This window comes from Budorcas taxicolor, chromosome 16, assembly GCF_023091745.1.
Source record: "Budorcas taxicolor isolate Tak-1 chromosome 16, Takin1.1, whole genome shotgun sequence".
NCBI lineage: Eukaryota > Metazoa > Chordata > Mammalia > Artiodactyla > Bovidae > Budorcas > Budorcas taxicolor.
The window spans coordinates 66,660,939-66,680,075 of NC_068925.1; the positions used below are offsets into that span (position 1 = coordinate 66,660,939).

The 19,137-nt window shown below is 37.7% G+C and overlaps 1 protein-coding gene across 1 annotated transcript in view; it reads right to left on the reverse strand.

The window, feature by feature from the left end:
• Window positions 1-871: 871 nt before the first annotated feature.
• The window catches only part of EDEM3 (ER degradation enhancing alpha-mannosidase like protein 3), a 65,147-nt gene continuing 46,881 nt past the window's right edge, over window positions 872-19,137 (reverse strand). The window contains exons 15-21 of the mRNA XM_052653971.1: window positions 18,894-19,048; window positions 17,861-18,017; window positions 15,555-15,746; window positions 14,083-14,248; window positions 9,019-9,204; window positions 7,682-7,729; window positions 872-1,280 (exon numbers count right to left, since the gene is read on the reverse strand). Of these exons, the coding sequence (XP_052509931.1) occupies window positions 877-1,280; window positions 7,682-7,729; window positions 9,019-9,204; window positions 14,083-14,248; window positions 15,555-15,746; window positions 17,861-18,017; window positions 18,894-19,048 (1,308 nt within the window). The 3' untranslated portion in view covers window positions 872-876. The remainder of the gene's footprint in view (window positions 1,281-7,681; window positions 7,730-9,018; window positions 9,205-14,082; window positions 14,249-15,554; window positions 15,747-17,860; window positions 18,018-18,893; window positions 19,049-19,137) is intronic.

The window sequence follows — 19,137 nt, forward strand, 5'->3', positions numbered from 1 at the left end:
ATTTATAATTTACCCTACAAAGATATAACCTTAACTTCCATTTCAGAGTAGTCACAGCTTTCCTTATGGAAGGCCCAATGGCAAGTTCATATTGCAACTTTATAGTTTCTCCCTTGCTCCATTTTTCAAGAGTATTAAGTAACCAACTTCCACATTATATGACCTTTTTACCTGGTCCCAATGATTAGTCTTTACGCAAAGAACTCACTGAGAAAGTACACTGGCTTCAGCTTTGGTTTAAATGAAAAGGACACCATTAAGAGGGGAAAAAAATCAAGTCATCTTGATCATGTTACACAATGAACCAAGTGAAAATGATGAGCAAAGACTGTTTTCACCATGAATGCATTCGCGTCACAACCACTTAGGTCACTTTGAGTGTTTCCGTGAAGGCAGCATAACCAGAATGCCCACAAAACTCCTATGCATTTCCCCCAAAGAACCTCTAACCCCCGAAGCAAGAAAACAGAGAGCTTCCTTTAATTAGAAAGCTGTACAATTCTGTATTCCCCACCTCATAGTTAACTGGATATGTTTCTTAGCTACTATCCAGAGACTGCAGAAATCTGGTTCCAAGGAATGCCCAGTAATCTTTTCCTGGCCCAAGGTGTGCAGCACGATGGTACAATCCTGTCACCTGGGGGGTGGGGGAGGACTGTGAGTTTGCATTTTTTGATGGGACAGTTTTAAACAAGGTCAGTTCTAACACAGCATGTTCCAGATTCCTATGATAACTAACTCTCCCAGTCAGAACGTGGTTGCTCATCACCATACTTAAAGCCTCCCATGAAGAGAGCCTGCTTAGTATCAGGGCGTCTATTAACCACAGTTTACCTTTTCTTTTGAAATACCTACCACCAGGTAGACTTTTGTGAGTCAGAGCTCATCCTTATCCATCATTTCAAATGCTTCTATGTCTTCATTCCAGTCTGCTAATATGGAGTCTATAGGCTGGGCCTTTTGACCCCAGCTAACATTAGGGTTGGAATCCTCCTCAGTTTCTGACTGTTCTTGAAGCTGGTTATCTAAATCTGTACATTCACCATCAAGACTTGTAGTCTCGAGGTTTTCCACGGGGTTAGAATCCTGTTCAGAAGAAGAAACGCTTGCAGCACTGTCTGTATCTACTGGAGATAAAGATTCTGGATGAGAGTTCACAGAACTTTCCTCAGGAGACTCCTGATCAACCAGATCAATCTCCTGAGACCTTGATGCAATCTGCTCAGCACTCTGAGAGTCATTTTCGGAGGATGGTTGTTCTTCATTTTCCATCTCAGGATCTGTGCAGGAAAGAAACAAACTTCATGCTACTTTCCTCCTCAAAACATGTACTATCATATTCTCAAAACCATACTGGTTTTAGTACTCAAGGAAAAAACTGAGAGTTAAAAGAAAACCATGTTAATGCAGGATGACTCTAATAAAGACTGCTGTCAATGGGTGTCAAGAAATGCCAAGAAATACACTATACAAAAATACTATTAAAATGCATAAAAATTTATATGTCTCAAATTTATTAAACACCTAAATTCAGGAAAGCCCACACGTGAGAACATATTAAACCAAATAAAATTTAAACAGTGCTCGCCACTGCTGTAATTTTAATATTCTTTGAAAAGTGAAATCCCCACTCAGTAAACCATGAAAATGCAGATAATACAAAATTAAATGACTCAGGGGTATTCATGTGATTAAGTATTTCCATAAATACAAAAACAGACTATTTGCAAAACTTCATTACTGGAAGTCTATGAATTATAATCATTAAATCCACTGGAAGGTGGAAAAGCAGGCTAAACCACTGATAATGAATATACGGTAAAACCACTAGAGGCATTTTATTTAGGGTTCCTACAAGAAAGTGCTGAGGTAGCAGCACCTATAATCACAGGATGCACAATTCTCAGACTCTGCAGTCAGTTGGTGAAGGTAAAGGTCTCCTGAGCATCTTACTGTGTGGCAGGCACCGTGCAAGGTGCTAGGGATAAAACTAGGTGAAAACAAACACTTAACCTGCCCTTCTGAATCTTATAGTCCAGCTGAGGAAAACGTTTACAAATAAACACAAATAAAAAGAAGACTCTGTGATGCATGCTATGGTGTTAGGAAAGAATAATGAGATTTGAGGACTTCTTTCAGAATGTGCTTCCCGGGTGGCTCAGAGGGTAAAGTGTCTGCCTGCAATGCAAGAGACCTGGGTTCAATCCCTGGGTTGGGGAGATCCCCCGGAAAAGGAAATAGCAACCCTCTCCAGTACTCTTGCCTGGAAAATCCCATGGATGGAGAAACCTGGTAGGCTACAGTCCATGGGATCGCAAAGAGTCGGACACGACTGAGCGGCTTCACTTTCACTTTCAGAATGTGACACTTGAACTGAGATTTCAAAGATAAGCAGAATTAGTCCAAGAAGAAAGAGAAGATGAACTTATTATAAAACCAGAAAAATGGAAGGAAATAAAGGCACACAGGGAGGGACAGAAGGATACGTATGCACACACCGACCAGGCAGGATTACCTGACATGGGAAGCTTTGGATAGTTTGTGCTGGGGCTGTGTCAGGGGGAAGGTGGGCAAGGGGGAGGAATTCCCATATGTTCTCTCAGCTGTGGAAAAGGTACATTTTAATTTGACATTTAGGGAAACTAAAGAACAGAAAGCAGTCTGGCAGCTTGGAGCTCATTTATGCTAGGCTACCCTAAGTTTGAGCAAAACCAAAAAGAACCTTCATTTCTAGACTGCATTAATCTAGTTTAGAATACGAAAAGGTGTGGGGCTATTTTATACAGTAATAAAGACTGTGCTTTTGACAAAGAATCACTCTAGGGTTACATACATAATATTCTTTTGGAAACCTAGCTAAGGATAAGGAAACAGAGTGGGGTAGGCTCCAATCGAGATGTGGAGTAGAAGGACGGGGAGCTCCCCTCCTCCCACAAATAACAGGAAAGATACATCTACAAACAGAACAAATCTCACAGAACACCTACTGGACACAAGCAGGAGACCTCAAACACCTGAAAGGACAAGAAAAATCTCTATCAGGTAGGAGGAAGGAAAAAAAAAAGAGGATGGAGGGGCGGGACATGCACCCCTGGGAGGGAGCTAAAAAGAGGAGCGGTTCCCGCATCCTGGGAAGCCCCCTCAGATCAGCAGGGACAGAAAGGGAGGCTCAGAGGAGAGCACAATCCCCATTTGCGGCAGGCAGAAGAGACATCTGCACAGACTGGAGTACTGCTACCCTGCGCGCCCCGGCCTGAGACATGTGTCCGCTGGTACGGGCAGGGCCTGAATCTCAGGGTTGAGCGCGCAGTCCACAGGAAGAGGACTGCTGTTGGCTGTGTGGGCAAGGCCTGAAGGGGGCTGGAGTGTGCTATGGCCGCAACTGGGGGTGTTTGCAGAAGCACCCAGGCCACCATAGAAGTCAAGCACCCTTGTTAAGCGGTACACAAAGGGAGCCCCTTTCTCCACTACCAGCCTCTACCTATGCAGGCTCCAGGATAGTAGACCTCAGTCGCTGCCTCAGTGGCTTAACAAATGCAAATCAGTATACACAGGATGGATAAACAACAAGGTCCTACTGCATAGCACAGGGAACTATATTCAGTACGCTGTGATAAACCATAATTCAAAAAGATACACGCACCCCAATGCTTACTGCAGCACTGTTCACAAGAGCCAGGACACGGAAGCAACCTAGATGTCCGCTGACAGAGGAATGGATAAAGAAGATACGGTACACATATACAATGGAATATGAGTCAGCCATAAAAAAGAATGAAATAATGCCACTTGCAGCAGCAAGGACGGACCTAGAGATTATCACACTAAGTGGTCTGAACGAGACAAGTGCCATATGATATCACTCATATGTGGAATTTAAAATACGACACAAATCAACATATCTACAAAACAGAAACAGACTCACAGAGAGCAGACTTATGGTTGCAAAGGGCGAGGAAAGGTGATGGAGGGAAGGATTGGGAGTTTGGGATTAACATATCCAAATGAGTGTATATACAGGGTGGATAAACAACAAGGTCCTACTGTTTAACACAGGGAACTATATTCAATATGCTGTGATAAACCATAATGGAAAGGAACGTAACTGAATTACTTTGCTATACAACAGACATTTACACAACACATCAACTGCACTTCAATTAAAAAGAATAGTGTGAATATAGAAAAAGACCAAGTTGTCTGTATTTTGAGATTCTGTTTTACACTTAAACTCAAAGTAACTCAATTTTTAACTACACTAGCAAGATGATTAAAGAATTTGATACAGGGTAAAAATAAGTAGGCAAATACAAATAACCCCTCTGTAGTAGCAATAACTGGTTAGAAATAAACTAAGTAACCTTTTTATAATTAAAAACAAAATCTACAAGACACAGAATTAAATTTATTATGAAATCTTATTGCTTAATATTATAAAATCTCAATGAAAAAATAAGATCTGATTCAATTTACAGGTAAGTACCTGTATGTACCTGGATGGAAAGTCAATATTTAACAAAACTTTCCTGTTTATATCTAACATATGCAGTTATACAATTCCAAAATGAATCCCAATTCTACTCCTTTACTTTTTGGACTGGATAGGATTATCTTTAAATTCCTATGGAAGAATATACATCACAGAGAAGTCAAGAAATTCTGAAAAGAATTAGTGAGATGGGAGCTGCATTAAGAGATATTAAAATGTATTCAAAATAGCAAACTATTCAATCAGCTAAATAAAAACGACAGTTGGATAAGTACAAAAAGAAAGAATCTACCACACCACTACAAACCTTCATTCTATGGGGCCTGTTGTCACAGTATGGAATATCATAGTACTAATGATTACATCATTAAATTCAGGGATGGTGAATCAGACTTGCAGAAGCAAAAAAGAATGAAGAAAATCTCAAGATACAAAAAAAAGAGAGAGAGAAAGAAAAGAAAGTTTTAATAATGAAAGGACAAAGAAACTTGGCAAAGACTTCGAGACTAGATGTTCTACAACCATTCATTCACCCACGCTACCAGCATTTACTGACAACAAGAAATACAGAGCTGAGACACAGGTAAAGAAGTACAATGTAATACAAATGTCAAAAGTATAACTATATTAAGGAGATGTTGGGACTTTCCCTGGTGGCCCAGTGGTTAAGAATCTACTTGCCAATGCAGGGGACACAGATTCAATCCCTGGTCTAGGAAGACCTAGCAACTAAGCCTGTGTGCCACAAGCACTGAGTCTACACTCCAAACCCCGTGCTCTGTAACAAGAGAAGCCACGACAATGAGAAGCCTGTGGCACCACAAGTAGAGCGTAGACCCTATTTGTCGTAACTAGAGAATGCCTGCGCACACAACAAAGACCCAGCACAGCCAAAACTAAATGAGTACAGACTGTTAAAGAAGATGTCCATACATTTTATCTATGAGAATAAGAGAAAAATTCATAGAGAGGATAGCACTAAACTTGAGTGTTTAGAATGACGAAACGTTTTTAAAGAGGAAAAGGCTGTGGGAGTGGAATCGGGATAGACGAGGCACTTGTGCAAAGAGGGAAGGTGTGCAAATGCAAAAGTGCAAGAGAAAACACGTGGTGACTGAGGAAGAGAGGCTGGAGTCCTTCCGTGTTAATTCTATTAACATTTCAGCTGCCCCTTTCCAAGCAAAGACGCCATCTGTTTACACATTAGATTCACCTCCTCAGAACCAAACCCTTTCCAACAGAGACCTAATCTCTACAGATCAACTGAAGGACAGATTCACCCCAATCACATCCAGAGAAGGATAATCTTAGGAAAAGGAACACTGCCACAGTTAAATCTTAGGCAGTTCAAACCACTGGCCCTTTCTTTTGTTTCCCCTGTTCTGCCTGCCTCTTCACCAGACAGACACAAACATAAAAGTAGTTCTGAATCTGTGTGTCCACACAGCTCTTAAGGCACTGGAAGCCTACGCTATAAACTACGAAATGACAATGTATTCAAACTTTTAAATGCTGATTTTTTTCCCCCCTCTTGAGAAATACTACTGAGAAAAGTCAACTGAATCTTAATTGTAAACTGTTTCAGTTCGGATCTCTTGTCTTTTGTTTGCGGACACAGGGTGGGAATTATTATTCAGCACCTTTACAAATTCTAGAAATTCTGGAACCGGACACATGACAGACACAATATTAACACTTTTGTGGATAACTTAACTTTTAGAAGTGTGACTGGTTTAATCTGAGGAAAGCAGCATTTCTACTTAATAAATTACTAATGCTTTATTCTGAAGAAAAATGTATAATATTTATCTGGACATTTTTGCTAGGATATAGGACTGTTGCAGATATTTCTCTTATCAATGGCTGGGATTTATCAGAATTAGAAGGTGGGAGTAGGGGCTTGTTCTGGAGTCTCTGTTTTCTGTATTGATATGTGGGAAGACCGGCGCCATCAAAACTGACTTTTTAAGGGAAATATGTATCTGTGGAATGAGATCTTTAGAGAAAACAATCTGGAGGACATTTTAAATCATTCAGATTTTATGGCTGCTATTATTTGGTGTACTTATAGAATCCTACTTAGTATCCTTGTGTGTGTTGTGTGCTAAGTTGCTTCAGTCATGTCTGAGTACCCTTGATGGCACAATAAGGCCAGATAGAGAGCTGGGAGATTTTTTTTTTTTTTTTAAAGGATGGTGCCTTCATGGCCTTGTTCAGTGTTTCTCAAAGTATAGATGAGTGCAATTAACTGGAATGCTTGTAAAATTTCAGATTCTGATCCCCTGCTTTCAGAGAGTCTGATTCAATATTCTGGAGTAGGCCTCAGGAATCTACACTTCTAACTACCACATCAGCTAATTCTGAAGCAGAAGAGAAACACTGATGCATAGAGCAACAGCACAGATTAACGGTGCCCACTACAGAGGTTAACCTGGAATATCCTAAGTAAATAAAGCAGTTGATTTAATAAAACTATTATCACTGACTTTTGTTACACTGATAAATATTAACAATTATAACTCATTGCTTACAGTTAATAACGCCCTACAGTTCTTCAAAAAGCTATACAAAAAGGGGAATTTTTCAAGGCTTTTTGTCAAAATATCACACTATAACAGAATCGCAGTCAAAAAATGGACAGACTATCAAAACTTTAAAAAATACATAATTTAAATAAAGCCCTTTTACTGCAAGGTCCTCAAGGGAATACTCTTATGCTGTTCAGACTTTTTTTTTTAAATGGCATAACTGATCTCTCTTCATATCCTATCTCTGATATAGGAAGCACATGCTCTACCACGATCTCATAGTCCTAACCCTCACACATTTCCCTACAGATATATGGGTTTTAAAAACAAGTCGATACTTTAAATAGTTTATACTGCATTCCAATAAAAAGTGACCAAAAGTAACACATGCTATACAACAATGTCTTCATTAGAGTAACTCTTGCATGGATATGGACTAGTGAATTCACCTATTATTTAATTTACAGAATTTGTTATGACAGGATCAATAAAGAATCATCATTATGGGACAGCTGACTAGACATGAAAATAATCTAATTACTTTAAATGATGTATTATCATGGTAGCCACTGAAACAATATATATATGCACACACGTGTGTATATACATGTATATACACATGCATATACATATATATAATTTAAGGCTTATTAAGGATACTTACTACTATTAATAATGTAGCTTGGAATCATTTTACCTTTTAATATTGCTGCTGAAATTCCAATGGTAGCACAAAATAGGGGGGAAAAAAGCAAAGGCATTAAAGAGTTACATGGAATAATAATTTGCCTGTGTTTGATGCCAAAATGCATATAAAGATCTAACTGAAAAAAGGGCTCAGGAAGCAAAAAAAAAAAACAAAACAGGCACATAGGAGGATTTAAGAAGATTAGGAATCCTTTCTATTCTGTTCTATTTATACATCCTTAAGTATATACACCCTACTCACGCCATACTGCTTAAATAGTTAACAACTGAATGAACCTCAAAGAAGAATAAAGCAATACAAGGAGACAACACAAAACACTGATTCGGCTAGCACTAGATTATTGCTAACCTTTTTCTTTTTTAATTGTTCCACTTGAAGGTTATACTGAATTGGGTAAGTTTCCTACATATCTGCCAAACAAATATCCCAAACATCAACAACTGTGTACAAATTACACAACTTGATCTGTTGAAGGCGAGGTAGGAGGACTAGTGCTCTCCCTATAGGAGTCTCCAGTGGCTAAGAAAACGGCTATTAAAAGCAGGATTACAGACTACATCTGATGGTTCACTTTCCCTCATTTGCCCTCTATCCCTAGATGTGAAATTGTAAAAGAATACTAGTGAGACCTTGCATTTATACAATAATTTGGGTTTCAAAGAGCTTTCAATTTACTAACAAAAATTTTGGCCCAGAGAGGGATCTATATACACTCTCATGAATGAAGGCATGCTACCTTGTTCTTCAGGCACTAGCCAGTCATGTGTAACTCTCGTAACTTTTAAGTATCTATGTGATGAAATTATCTCAGTGAAGAGAAGCTGCTAGATTTCTACCCCTTTACCAAGACACTGGTTATTTGATTACAGGTGGCTTGGTGAAACCCAATTACTATTATATCATATATAACACCGTTCTATATAATCTCTTTTTACTTCTTATTCTAAAAAAGCCCCAGAGGATATAGTATCTGTGAAATTGAATGGTAAGCCTCTGTGGATGTTAAAAATGACTCTTAATGTAATCTCTTCTATTTTTATCACTGGCAGAATCATAGCAAAAATTATAAATTACATATAAAAATCTAATTCTAATGACATTCTAAATCAGCGAACAAAGTGAAATAAACATTTCATTACTCCTCTTTCCAAAAGGAAAACGTATTTTGAAATCACCTTCTAAAAATTTTTACTTCTTTTACCAGTGAACCACAAATAATCATTTTGTAACTCATTTTGGTCAAGTTAAAAAAATTAATGCCAAGTGGAAAACAAAGGATTTTTTACCCTTACCTCGATCTTTTGCTTTGTCAGAAAGGAGCACTTCCACCTCCTCATACTCCCGGATGGCGTCCAGTATGATACTTCCTTCTTTACTGAATAAAAACAGCATGGGGATCTTAATGTCATCTGTGTCCTTCCCATCCCCCGCCATCTGGAACAGAGGGGCAGTATCACTGCTGCTCCCCTCATTGTCATCTAGCCAGAGAATGAATAAAAGCAAAGATCAAAACGTTCATCCATTAGAAAGGTCCAGCTGCCCATCTTTACTATTTTTCACCTGTCGACATTAATTTCCTGCATTAAGAACCACAAAACACTCATACTTGTGGGGTCTACTAATTCTACTCCTAGACATTTACCCTGAGGAAATAATTCAAAAGAAGCGAAATGATTTATGCCTGAAAAAGTTTACTGGAGTGCTTTATACTTGTCAACAACTGTAAACTGTAAGTAAATTATAATGAACTACCTGAGGGAACACACAGAAAAACAAAATGTTATTATTACATAAAAAAAGTAAAGTACAAAGTTCTATGATTGTGACTATAAAAATTTCAGATGCTTATGAAAAAGCCTAAAAGGGGAAAAATTCAGAGACTTGAATTACAATGACAGAATAATGAAAATTTTATTGCTATTTACGATTTTCTCTAATGGCATTATATTATGTATTTTTAAAACACTCTTCACAAGGAATAATTACTAGACTGTTTTTTTCCTCTGTAAGTTGAATGAAACACTATTCTGACTTTACACTGGTTAAAAAATAATAGTATGGTTGCTAATTACTACTCTACTGGAGATGTCAGTTATGTCCAGTCCTAATCTCACATGCCAGTCTCCCTAGAGAACCTGTCTGTCACCTATCAGAGAGCTTGCATGGACAAGCCCTGCTAAGTAGAAAATACCAGGCAGAATCACACCCTTCAACAGCAACTGACCAAAGGATGGCTACCTGACCCCCAGTGTCTCTGGGAGATTTGGAAGTGGCACATTTTCAAAAATAGAAAGACTTTCGGTTAGCAGGGGGGAGAAGTCCAGTATTCTTGCCTGGAGAATCCCAGGGACAGAGGAGCCTAGTGGGCTGCCGTCTATGGGGTTGCACAGAGTCGGACATGACTGAAGCGACTTAGCAGCAGTAGCAGCAGAAGTCCAGTTAAGTGACACAGACTGATGGCTTAGGTTGCAATTTTGGAAAAGGCCATTTTGGAACTTCTAGGTAAAAAGAGAGCAGGCTGGTGAGAAACTGCAGATTGAAGCAGAATACCAAAGAGCTGCAGAGAAGAATCCAGGAGGACCCACAGATAGAGACAAGAAAAATGCTAGCCGTCATGGTTCCTGATGATTTTTAGTTTCCATTTCTAATTCCTTAGAGCACTCAGTAGTATTTCTTACTCTTAGGTTCAACGAAAATAATCCATTTCCATATAGTAAACAAACCTCCCTTACACTAAATAAATTGTCTCTTGTAGGCAAATGATTTTTAAGATAATCTATACTTCTGGTATTTGGGACAAAAAAACAACCAAGTCCTAATTTGCTCATTTATATACAATTAAAACCACTCATGACCCAGATAATCACGATGGTATGATCAACCACCTAGAGCCAGACATCCTGGAATGTAAAGTCAAGTGGGCCTTAGGAAGTATCACTATGAACAAAGCTAGTGGAGGTGATGGAATTCTAGTTGAACTATTTCAAATCCTGAAAGATGATGCTGTGAAAGTGCTGCATTCAATATGACAGCAAATTTGGAAAACTCAGCAGTGGCCACAGGACTGGAAAAGGTCAGTTTTCATCCCAATCCCAAAGAAAGGCAATGCCAAAGAATGCTCAAACTACTGCACAATTGCACTCATCTCACACGCTAGTAAAGTAATGCTCAAAATTCTCCAAGCCAGGCTTCAGCAATATGGGAACCGTGAATGTTTAGAAGTTCAAGCTGGTTTTAGAAAAGGCAGAGGAACCAGAGATCAAATTGCCAACATCCGCTGGATCATGGAAAAAGTAAGAGAGTTCCAGAAAACCATCTATTTCTGCTTTATTGACTGCGCCAAAGTCTTTAACTGTGTGGATCACAATAAACTGTGGAAAATTCTGAAAGAGATGGGAATACCAGACCACCTAACCTGCCTCTTGAGAAACCTGTATGCAGGTCAGGAAGCAACAGTTAGAACTGGACATGGAACAACAGACTGGTACCAAATAGGAAAAGGAGTACGTCAAGCCTGTATATTGTCACCCTGCTTATTTAACTTCTATGCAGAGTACATCATGAGAAACACTGGGCTGGAGGAAGCATGAGCTGGAATCAAGATTGCCGGGAGAAATATCAATAACTTCAGATATGCAGATGACACCACCCTTATGGCAGAAAGTGAAGAAGAACTAAAGAGCCTCTTGATGAAGGTGAAAGAGGAGAGTGAAAAAGTTGGCTTGAAGCTCAACATTCAAAAAACAAAGATCATGGCATCTGGTCCCATTACTTCATGGCAAATAGATAGGGAAACAGTGGAAACAGTGTCAAACTTTATTTTTTCGGGGCTCCAAAATCACTGCAGATGGTGACTGAAGCCATGAAATTAAAAAACACTTACTCTTTGGAAGGAAAGTTATGATCAACCTAGATAGCATATTAAAAAGCAGAGACATTACTTTGCCAACAAAGGTCCGTCTAGTCAAGGCTATGATTTTTCCAGTGATCATGTATGGATGTGAGAGTTGGACTGTGGAGAAAGCTGAGCACCGAAGAATTGATGCTTTTGAACTGCGGTGTTGGAGAAGATTCTTGAGAGTCCCTTGGACTGCAAGGATATCCAACCAGTCCATCCTAAAGGAAATCAGTCCTGGGTGTTCATTGGAATGACTGATGTTGAAGCTGAAACTCCAATATTTTGGCCACCTGATGTGAAGAGCTGACTCATTGGAAAAGACCCTGATGTTGGGAAAGATTGAAGGCAGGAGGAGAAGGGGACGAAGAGGATGAGATGGTTGGATGGCATCACCGACTCAATGGACATGAGTTTGGGTAAACTCTGGGAGTTGGTGAAGGACAGAGAGGCCTGGTATGCTGTGGTTCATGGGGTTGCAAACAGTTGGACATGGCTGAGCGACTGAAGTGAACTGAAAACCACGGTAGATGGTGACTGCAGCCAAGAAATTAAAAGACACTTGCTCCTTGGAAGGAAAGCTATGACAAATCTAGACAGCACATTAAAAAGCAGAGACGTTACTTTGCTGATAAAGGTCCATATAGTCAAAGCTATGGTTTTTCCAGTAGTCACGTATGGGACTTGGTTTTTTCAGTAGTCATGTGAGAGTTGGACCATAAAGAAAGCTGAGCGCCAAAGAACTGATGCTTTTGAACTGTGGTGCTGGAGAAGACTCTTGAGAGTTCCTTGGACAGCAAGGTGATCAAAGAAGTCAATCCTAAAGGAAATTAGTCCTGAACATTCATACGAAGGACTGATGCTGAAGCTGAAACTCCAATACTTTGGCCACCAGATGCAAAGAACTGACTCATTGGAAAAGAGACTGATGCTGAGAAAGATCGAAGGTAGGAGGAGAAGGAGACAACCGAAGATGAGATGGTTGGATGGCATCACCGACTGGATGGACATGACTTTGAGCAAGCTCTGGGAGATGGTTAAGGACAGGGAAGCCTGGCGTGCTGCAGTCCATGGGACTGCAAAGCATCAGACATATTGAGCGACTGAACTGAACTGAAAACCATTAGAAACTAAACAAAATGCTTCACCAGAAGCAAAAAAACCTTCAGGGAAAGGAGTTACAACATAAGGAAGTTTCCACTTAGACATTAATTTTTTTTAAAATTAAGGACCACTTATTTTAATTATTTACTTACAGATCTCAAGATAGCATTCTATAACTAATAGCTACTAATGAAAGCATTTGATTTGACAAAGCTTGCAGAGTACAGAATACCACAAAAATTAGACTCTACCAAAAAATGGGGAAAATCTAAAATACTCCACATATGTTCCCAACTTTATTTTTTCATATTTTTTAAAACTCAGTAAGATGTCTAAAATAATAGTGGCAGCAAGCTATTATTCTTTAATAAAAGTAATCTCGGAGTGGAAAATAACCAAGGATTAAGAGGTGATTTAAGTCAGCCATCAGCAAACTCTTTTTGTAACTGGTCAGATAGAGAGTATTTTCGGCTTTGTTACTGTTACCACCACTCAATTCCAGCACTGTTCTTGAAAGCAGTTACTGAAGATAAGTAAACAAACTGATGAGCTGTGTTCTAATAAAACTTTTACATACAAAAAAAGCAGTGAGCCAAACTTGGCTTGCAGGCTATAGTTCGCTAACCACTAATTTAAGTTATTAGGCAGAACTTTTCCTAATGTTAATATTTAACTATGCAATTCATGCATTCATTACATCAACACTGTAGTGCCCATATAGGATAAGCAAAAGGAATAGTAAAAACTTTTTCGATGAAATAAATCCTTCTATTTTATTTTTACCCATGTCAGTAATTTTAGGAAATTTTATTTCCATTATCTTCAAACCTCACAACCACCTATAAGATGTTTATTACCATTTTCACTGGAGCTAAAAAAAAATTATAATGAATAAACAGGTAAACAATCTAAAGGTTACAGCATGATTTTGTGGAAGAGCCAGGAGCTGCACCCCCATGTATCTGACTCCAAAGCTTGCGTCTGTGTGGAGGAATGGATATTTTCAGTGACTTTCCACTTAAGGTGGCAGGTGTAATTCTTGCCCCTAGGGGTTTTGGAACTCATGGGCACATTTCTGATCCATGGTATCAGGTGTTTTTACCATCACTCCTACTGCACCTTCACATCTGACTCAAGTACACTTATTGGCATTACTATACAGAAACCCAGATTTAGGTGTTCAAACAAGGTATGAGACATATACAAATTATTAAGAGAGTCATTGGATTACCTATCCAATATGCTGGCTAGTGAAGTAAAAACAATATGACAAACTCTGATAAAATTTTGGAAAATGAAAGAAAACCCCCAAAACGATGTTTTAGTTATTAATACAATGACACGGAGGATTACTTACCAATAACAATGCCACCAATGGCGCCAGCATTCTGTATGTTGCGTGCCTTTTCTGCAAACATGCACTGCCCTCTTTGTATCAAAGCAATTTTCCCCATCACTGCTTCAGGGTTAGTAAGTTCTGAACAGCCATTGTATGGTTTACTGCTTGCAACAAATCCTCTTGTCTGTCAGAAATAAAAAGTTACTTGAATAACTTTTATCTTCTCAAATCACTACCATGTCATTAAAATTCAAAATCTAGAGCTTTAGGGAGATCTCATTTCTTTTGTAACAATAACACATCCAATATACATTTAGCATAAATTTTTGATTTCAACATTTTGCATATCATAGTCCCAAACCATTTCTACTGTACTTTGCAGTTTATAAAAGCATTTTTACATAAATCACTAAACCTGATCTTTATAATGACTCTGAGTTAAATACAGATAACATATACATTTTACACATGGGGAACTGAGATTCAGCTTTCATAATTTGCTCAAGATCATGATGTTAGAAAGTGGTAAAGTTGGAGCCTGCTGGCAGACTCACTACATACCCAAACCCATAATTCAACAGCTGGGAACCATTTTTAAACCATCACTGGTAACCAGAAAAATGTTTGAAAGAGGGGGAAAAAATGGATTTAGTGTACATAAATGTGCAAGCAATTCTTCCTAGAAAAATTAAATCCACCAGAGAACTGATTTTAAAGATGTGAGTGTAAATATGTTTTAAGACCCTTCTTGCTCTTAGAATGTAAACTTCATGAGGGCATAAACCTTCACTGGTTTTTATAAACATGACATATAGCAAAAATCTAAAATAGTGCCTAGAATAAGAGTTGTTGAACAAGTCAATCTACTATAAACCTACATAGCTTTAAAGTATATACTAGAAAAAGTTTAAATTAGCGGTAATAGAGTTCAAAGACCATTGGTTTTAGATGATCAGGATATTTGGGTTCTGGTCTAGTAGCTAGCTAGCTTTGCTACCAGTCAGTCAGATAGTTGAACTGTGAGCTTTGTTTCCTATATTAAACTAAACCTATAGGATAAACTAGCTTAGTGGTCTTCCAAGTTTGCTTAGTGGAACTTCAGCATCTGATACTCTTCACAGCCACTTGTCCAGAGCACTTTCGCTTTAGCTGTTCTCTACATTAAGCCTCTGAGTTAGATTTTTGTTCAAAGAAAGGTTCCAGTAGTTTAAAAGCTTGAAAACCATTTTTAGATAAGCTAAAGGCTTTGAATTAAGAGAACAGTATCTGAACAACATTTTAAGTAAAATTCTATAACCATATTGCAAACATAAATTATGACTCAATATTTTCAAGATATGCTTTTAAGTTTAATCTCCTTTCATCTAGGAGATTAAATATTTAGGTGTTTTAGTTAAGTAAAAAATACTAAATTAGAAAAGAGATTAAGAAATTAACAACAGTTAAGTACTATCCAAGTTCAACCTCAACAATATTATAAGTGCACACACCTCTTTATGTTTAGACAGGTCTGGCCCAAACTGTGCTGGACCAGCAGTTAATACTACCCGGCCAAAAAACGGGTGGGAAACAATTTGTACAGCTCGTGGAGGGAGCTGCTGTTCTTTTTGTTGCTGACTTGACAATTCAATCATCTCCTGCATAAACCTCAACCCATCTTCCGCGTCAATCGAACTAGCAGCCTAGGAAAGAAACAAGATTAATTTTATCCTTTCTAGAAACTTTCAACTTTTTTATTTCTTAAATACTTCTTCAAATTTACTACAAAATTTCTCCTTTCAGTTTTGGTCTCTACCAAATATTTACGGCCTTATTTCTTCTCAAAAATATTGCTTCTGGAAATATTTTCTGAATGTAACATCTGAAATTTTTATTAATGTCTCTTTCACTGTTTTATAAACCACTTTTGATACAAATTGAGAACTGGACTTCCGACCAAATGCTCACTTTGCTTGTTTTCTCCCCTGGTTACCCCTTTAAGAAATAAACCTCATACCTGACCTATACTCCCCTTCTTTGAAATTATGAACCAACAACCAGATTATATTCAAGGAATAACTATCAGTCACCTATTACATCCTAGAACTTGACTGGGGACATAGTCTTTTACTTTAAGAAGTTTGTATCTAGAGAAGAGATGTAAAATTAGCTACAATAAAATTTCTCAAGAGGGAAAGTAGACTAGGAACATAGACAAGGGAATGAATGACTGATTTTGCCAGTGTGTATCTGGGAAATATTTGGAATGACTCTAATTGCATCTTAATAGAGGAAAAGTTGAAGAGTGCCTGACTATAGTAGGAAAAAGATGAACTCCTAACACTACAGAAAAAGTCAATGGAACTTAATAGGCGATAGAAGATAGAGGAGAACAGAGAGGAGCTGGCAGACAGAAATTAAAGCCTATCCTGAGATTTCTAGTTTTGGTGACTTAGAGAATAATGGCAGGGCTGACTAAGATGGAGAACAAAAAGGCAGAGAGAGACAGACTGTGGTGGAAACAGGGAGAGAGAATTAATTCAGGTTTGGACAGACTGAAATCTGAGATGCAAAAATGTATGACAGGTAGATTAAAACTGGGTTTAAGAAGTAAAGTTCACAATCAGGATTACATACAGATGATCCACTGGAGAAAGAAGTAGCAACCCACTCCAACATTCTTGCCTGAGAAATCCCATGGACAGAGGAGCCTGGAGGGCTATAGTCCATGGGGTCGCAAAGAGTTGGACACGACTGAGCATACACGCATACACATGTATCTAAGAAATCACATGTACAAAGATGATGACGATACCACTGAAGAAGAGTACAGAAAGAAAAAGATGTGGTCCAGATTCTTTGACAGTGCCTATACCGAGTGACTGTGCCAAGAAAGAAGAGTTGCAAAGGAATCTACCAAATACCGAACAGAGTATTTAGAAAGATGTTGGGATGCCCTGGAAGACAAGAAAGGGCTATGTTCTAAAAAGAGAACAGTCAATAGTTACATGAAAGTTCAATCATATGAGGATGAAGGGGCCACTAGCTGGCAACTAGGTCACTGGTGACCCAAGTGAAAGCAGTGTCATTAGAGATGTCATTCCCTCAGCTGGGGTGAGTGAAACATTAAGGAAGCAGAGAGAAGATTCTTTAAGGAAGGATAGATGTGGCAAGAATAGAGATGAGACAGAAACCCGAGGGGAAGATGAGGTGGTGAGAAGGCTGAATTAGAGATTAAGGGATATCTGAATATGATTCTACTTCACTGAAATTATTTCTCAAATTGTACTTTTCTCAGAATTAAGGTAGGAATAAGGTGGATAAATTAAAGATCTCAGGTTATGAAAACTTCTAAATAAAAAAATCAATAAAAATTTCCCAAAGACACGTGTTATGTTGCCTAGGCATAGATAAATAAATGTGTATTTTGATTAATGAATGAAATATTTAATACTTCTTGGAAACTAAAACAGTGTAAAATAGAGATATAAATATTAAAACTAATTATTAGCTTTTAAGCCTATGTCCTAAATAGTGGAAAGACAAGAGACTGAGAAACAGAAAACTTAGATCTGAGTCAGTGTCTGACCTTATCAACACAGGCAAACCAGCAACCTATTTGTGATTTAGCTGATTTATACTATAAATCAGGTTGAATTAGATGGCTTTCCAAGATACTTCCAAGTACTAAAATTCTGATCCTCTTACTTTAAACCATACATTTACGTTTTTAAAAAGTCAAATGTCATTATGTCATTAAAGCTAGTGAGACCAAACAGGATAGAGACCACAGCTAATTAGTGCAGCAATGTCTTACTTGGATTGCATGTTGAACCAACTGGACTCTCCCATCTTTGAGGTGAATCAAACTCACCCCCATCTTCTTCAAGATTTCTAAATGCTCAGGGTTAGTGGCCATGAAATCTCTGGCTCTCAGAGGGGGTTTAGCTCCACTCCTCAAACTCTCCTCTCTGCTAAAAGTAATTATAGACAAGGCTTAAAAAACTACAAATCAGAATTTGGAAAAAACATAAGGCAAAATAAAAATAATGTTAGATATTTGTAGAATTGCTAGTTTTAAACTACTGAAAAATGGAATAAATAGAAAGTTATTTACCTACATACAACTTAGGTTTTTAATAATTGTTATAGCTTTCAAATATATTTTACAGTTATCAAAAGCTTGTATATTATCTGTAAGGCAGTATTAACAGCATTATAACAATCTGAAGGTACAAAACAGCTTGGCTTGGGGATTTATTACTATTTATTTCCCCCTCAAAAAAAAAAACCAGACACTTCCCTCAATATTTGAAAAGCAAAACAATGCTTATATCACTGAATAACATTCACTTAAATTTTCTTTTAATTTTCTAGTAATAGCTTTTCTAATTAACTATTTTGAAGAAAGCAAACTCATTAAGGTAAAAATTTTAATTCAGCAATGAAGAATAAGTATCTCATCAAAAATTCAAAACACTACATTTTTCTTATACAGAAACTACAGATAAAAGGAAAAATATTTTCTATATAAGCAAGATGTGGAAATATTTGATGAAACTATCATGTGTAAAAATGTGCTGTGGAAGTTACAAACTATTATATCCTGTCAAAATTACTTGGTTCATTAACCAAAAGACATACAGAAATTTCCATAATAATAGACATTACTGCTGAATAAACTTTGCTATCTATTCACCAATAATTTTAATTTTAATCCATTAACGTACATACCTCACCTACTCAATATTTTGGTTCTAAATGAATGTATTTCTGGCTACTCCTCACATTCTCTGTCATTTACCAAGAATTAATTTTTGTACTAACAAATATAAAATAAGACATCTTACACTCTGATGATGCCTCTAGGACAGCTCTTGTCCACCACATTTTTCAAGGGTTCACGGATGCTCTGAGCATATAGTGGATCGTTAGGGAAGAGGATCTGAGTGTTTGGACAAGTCCAGTCAAAGTTACTGTCATCCAGTTCTGTATATTCTGAAGTCTAAAAAGAGAAAAGAATGTTATATAAGTATAAATAATTATTTTACTTAATATTATATTTGTGCAAAAGAAACATTAAGTGGAATGTAA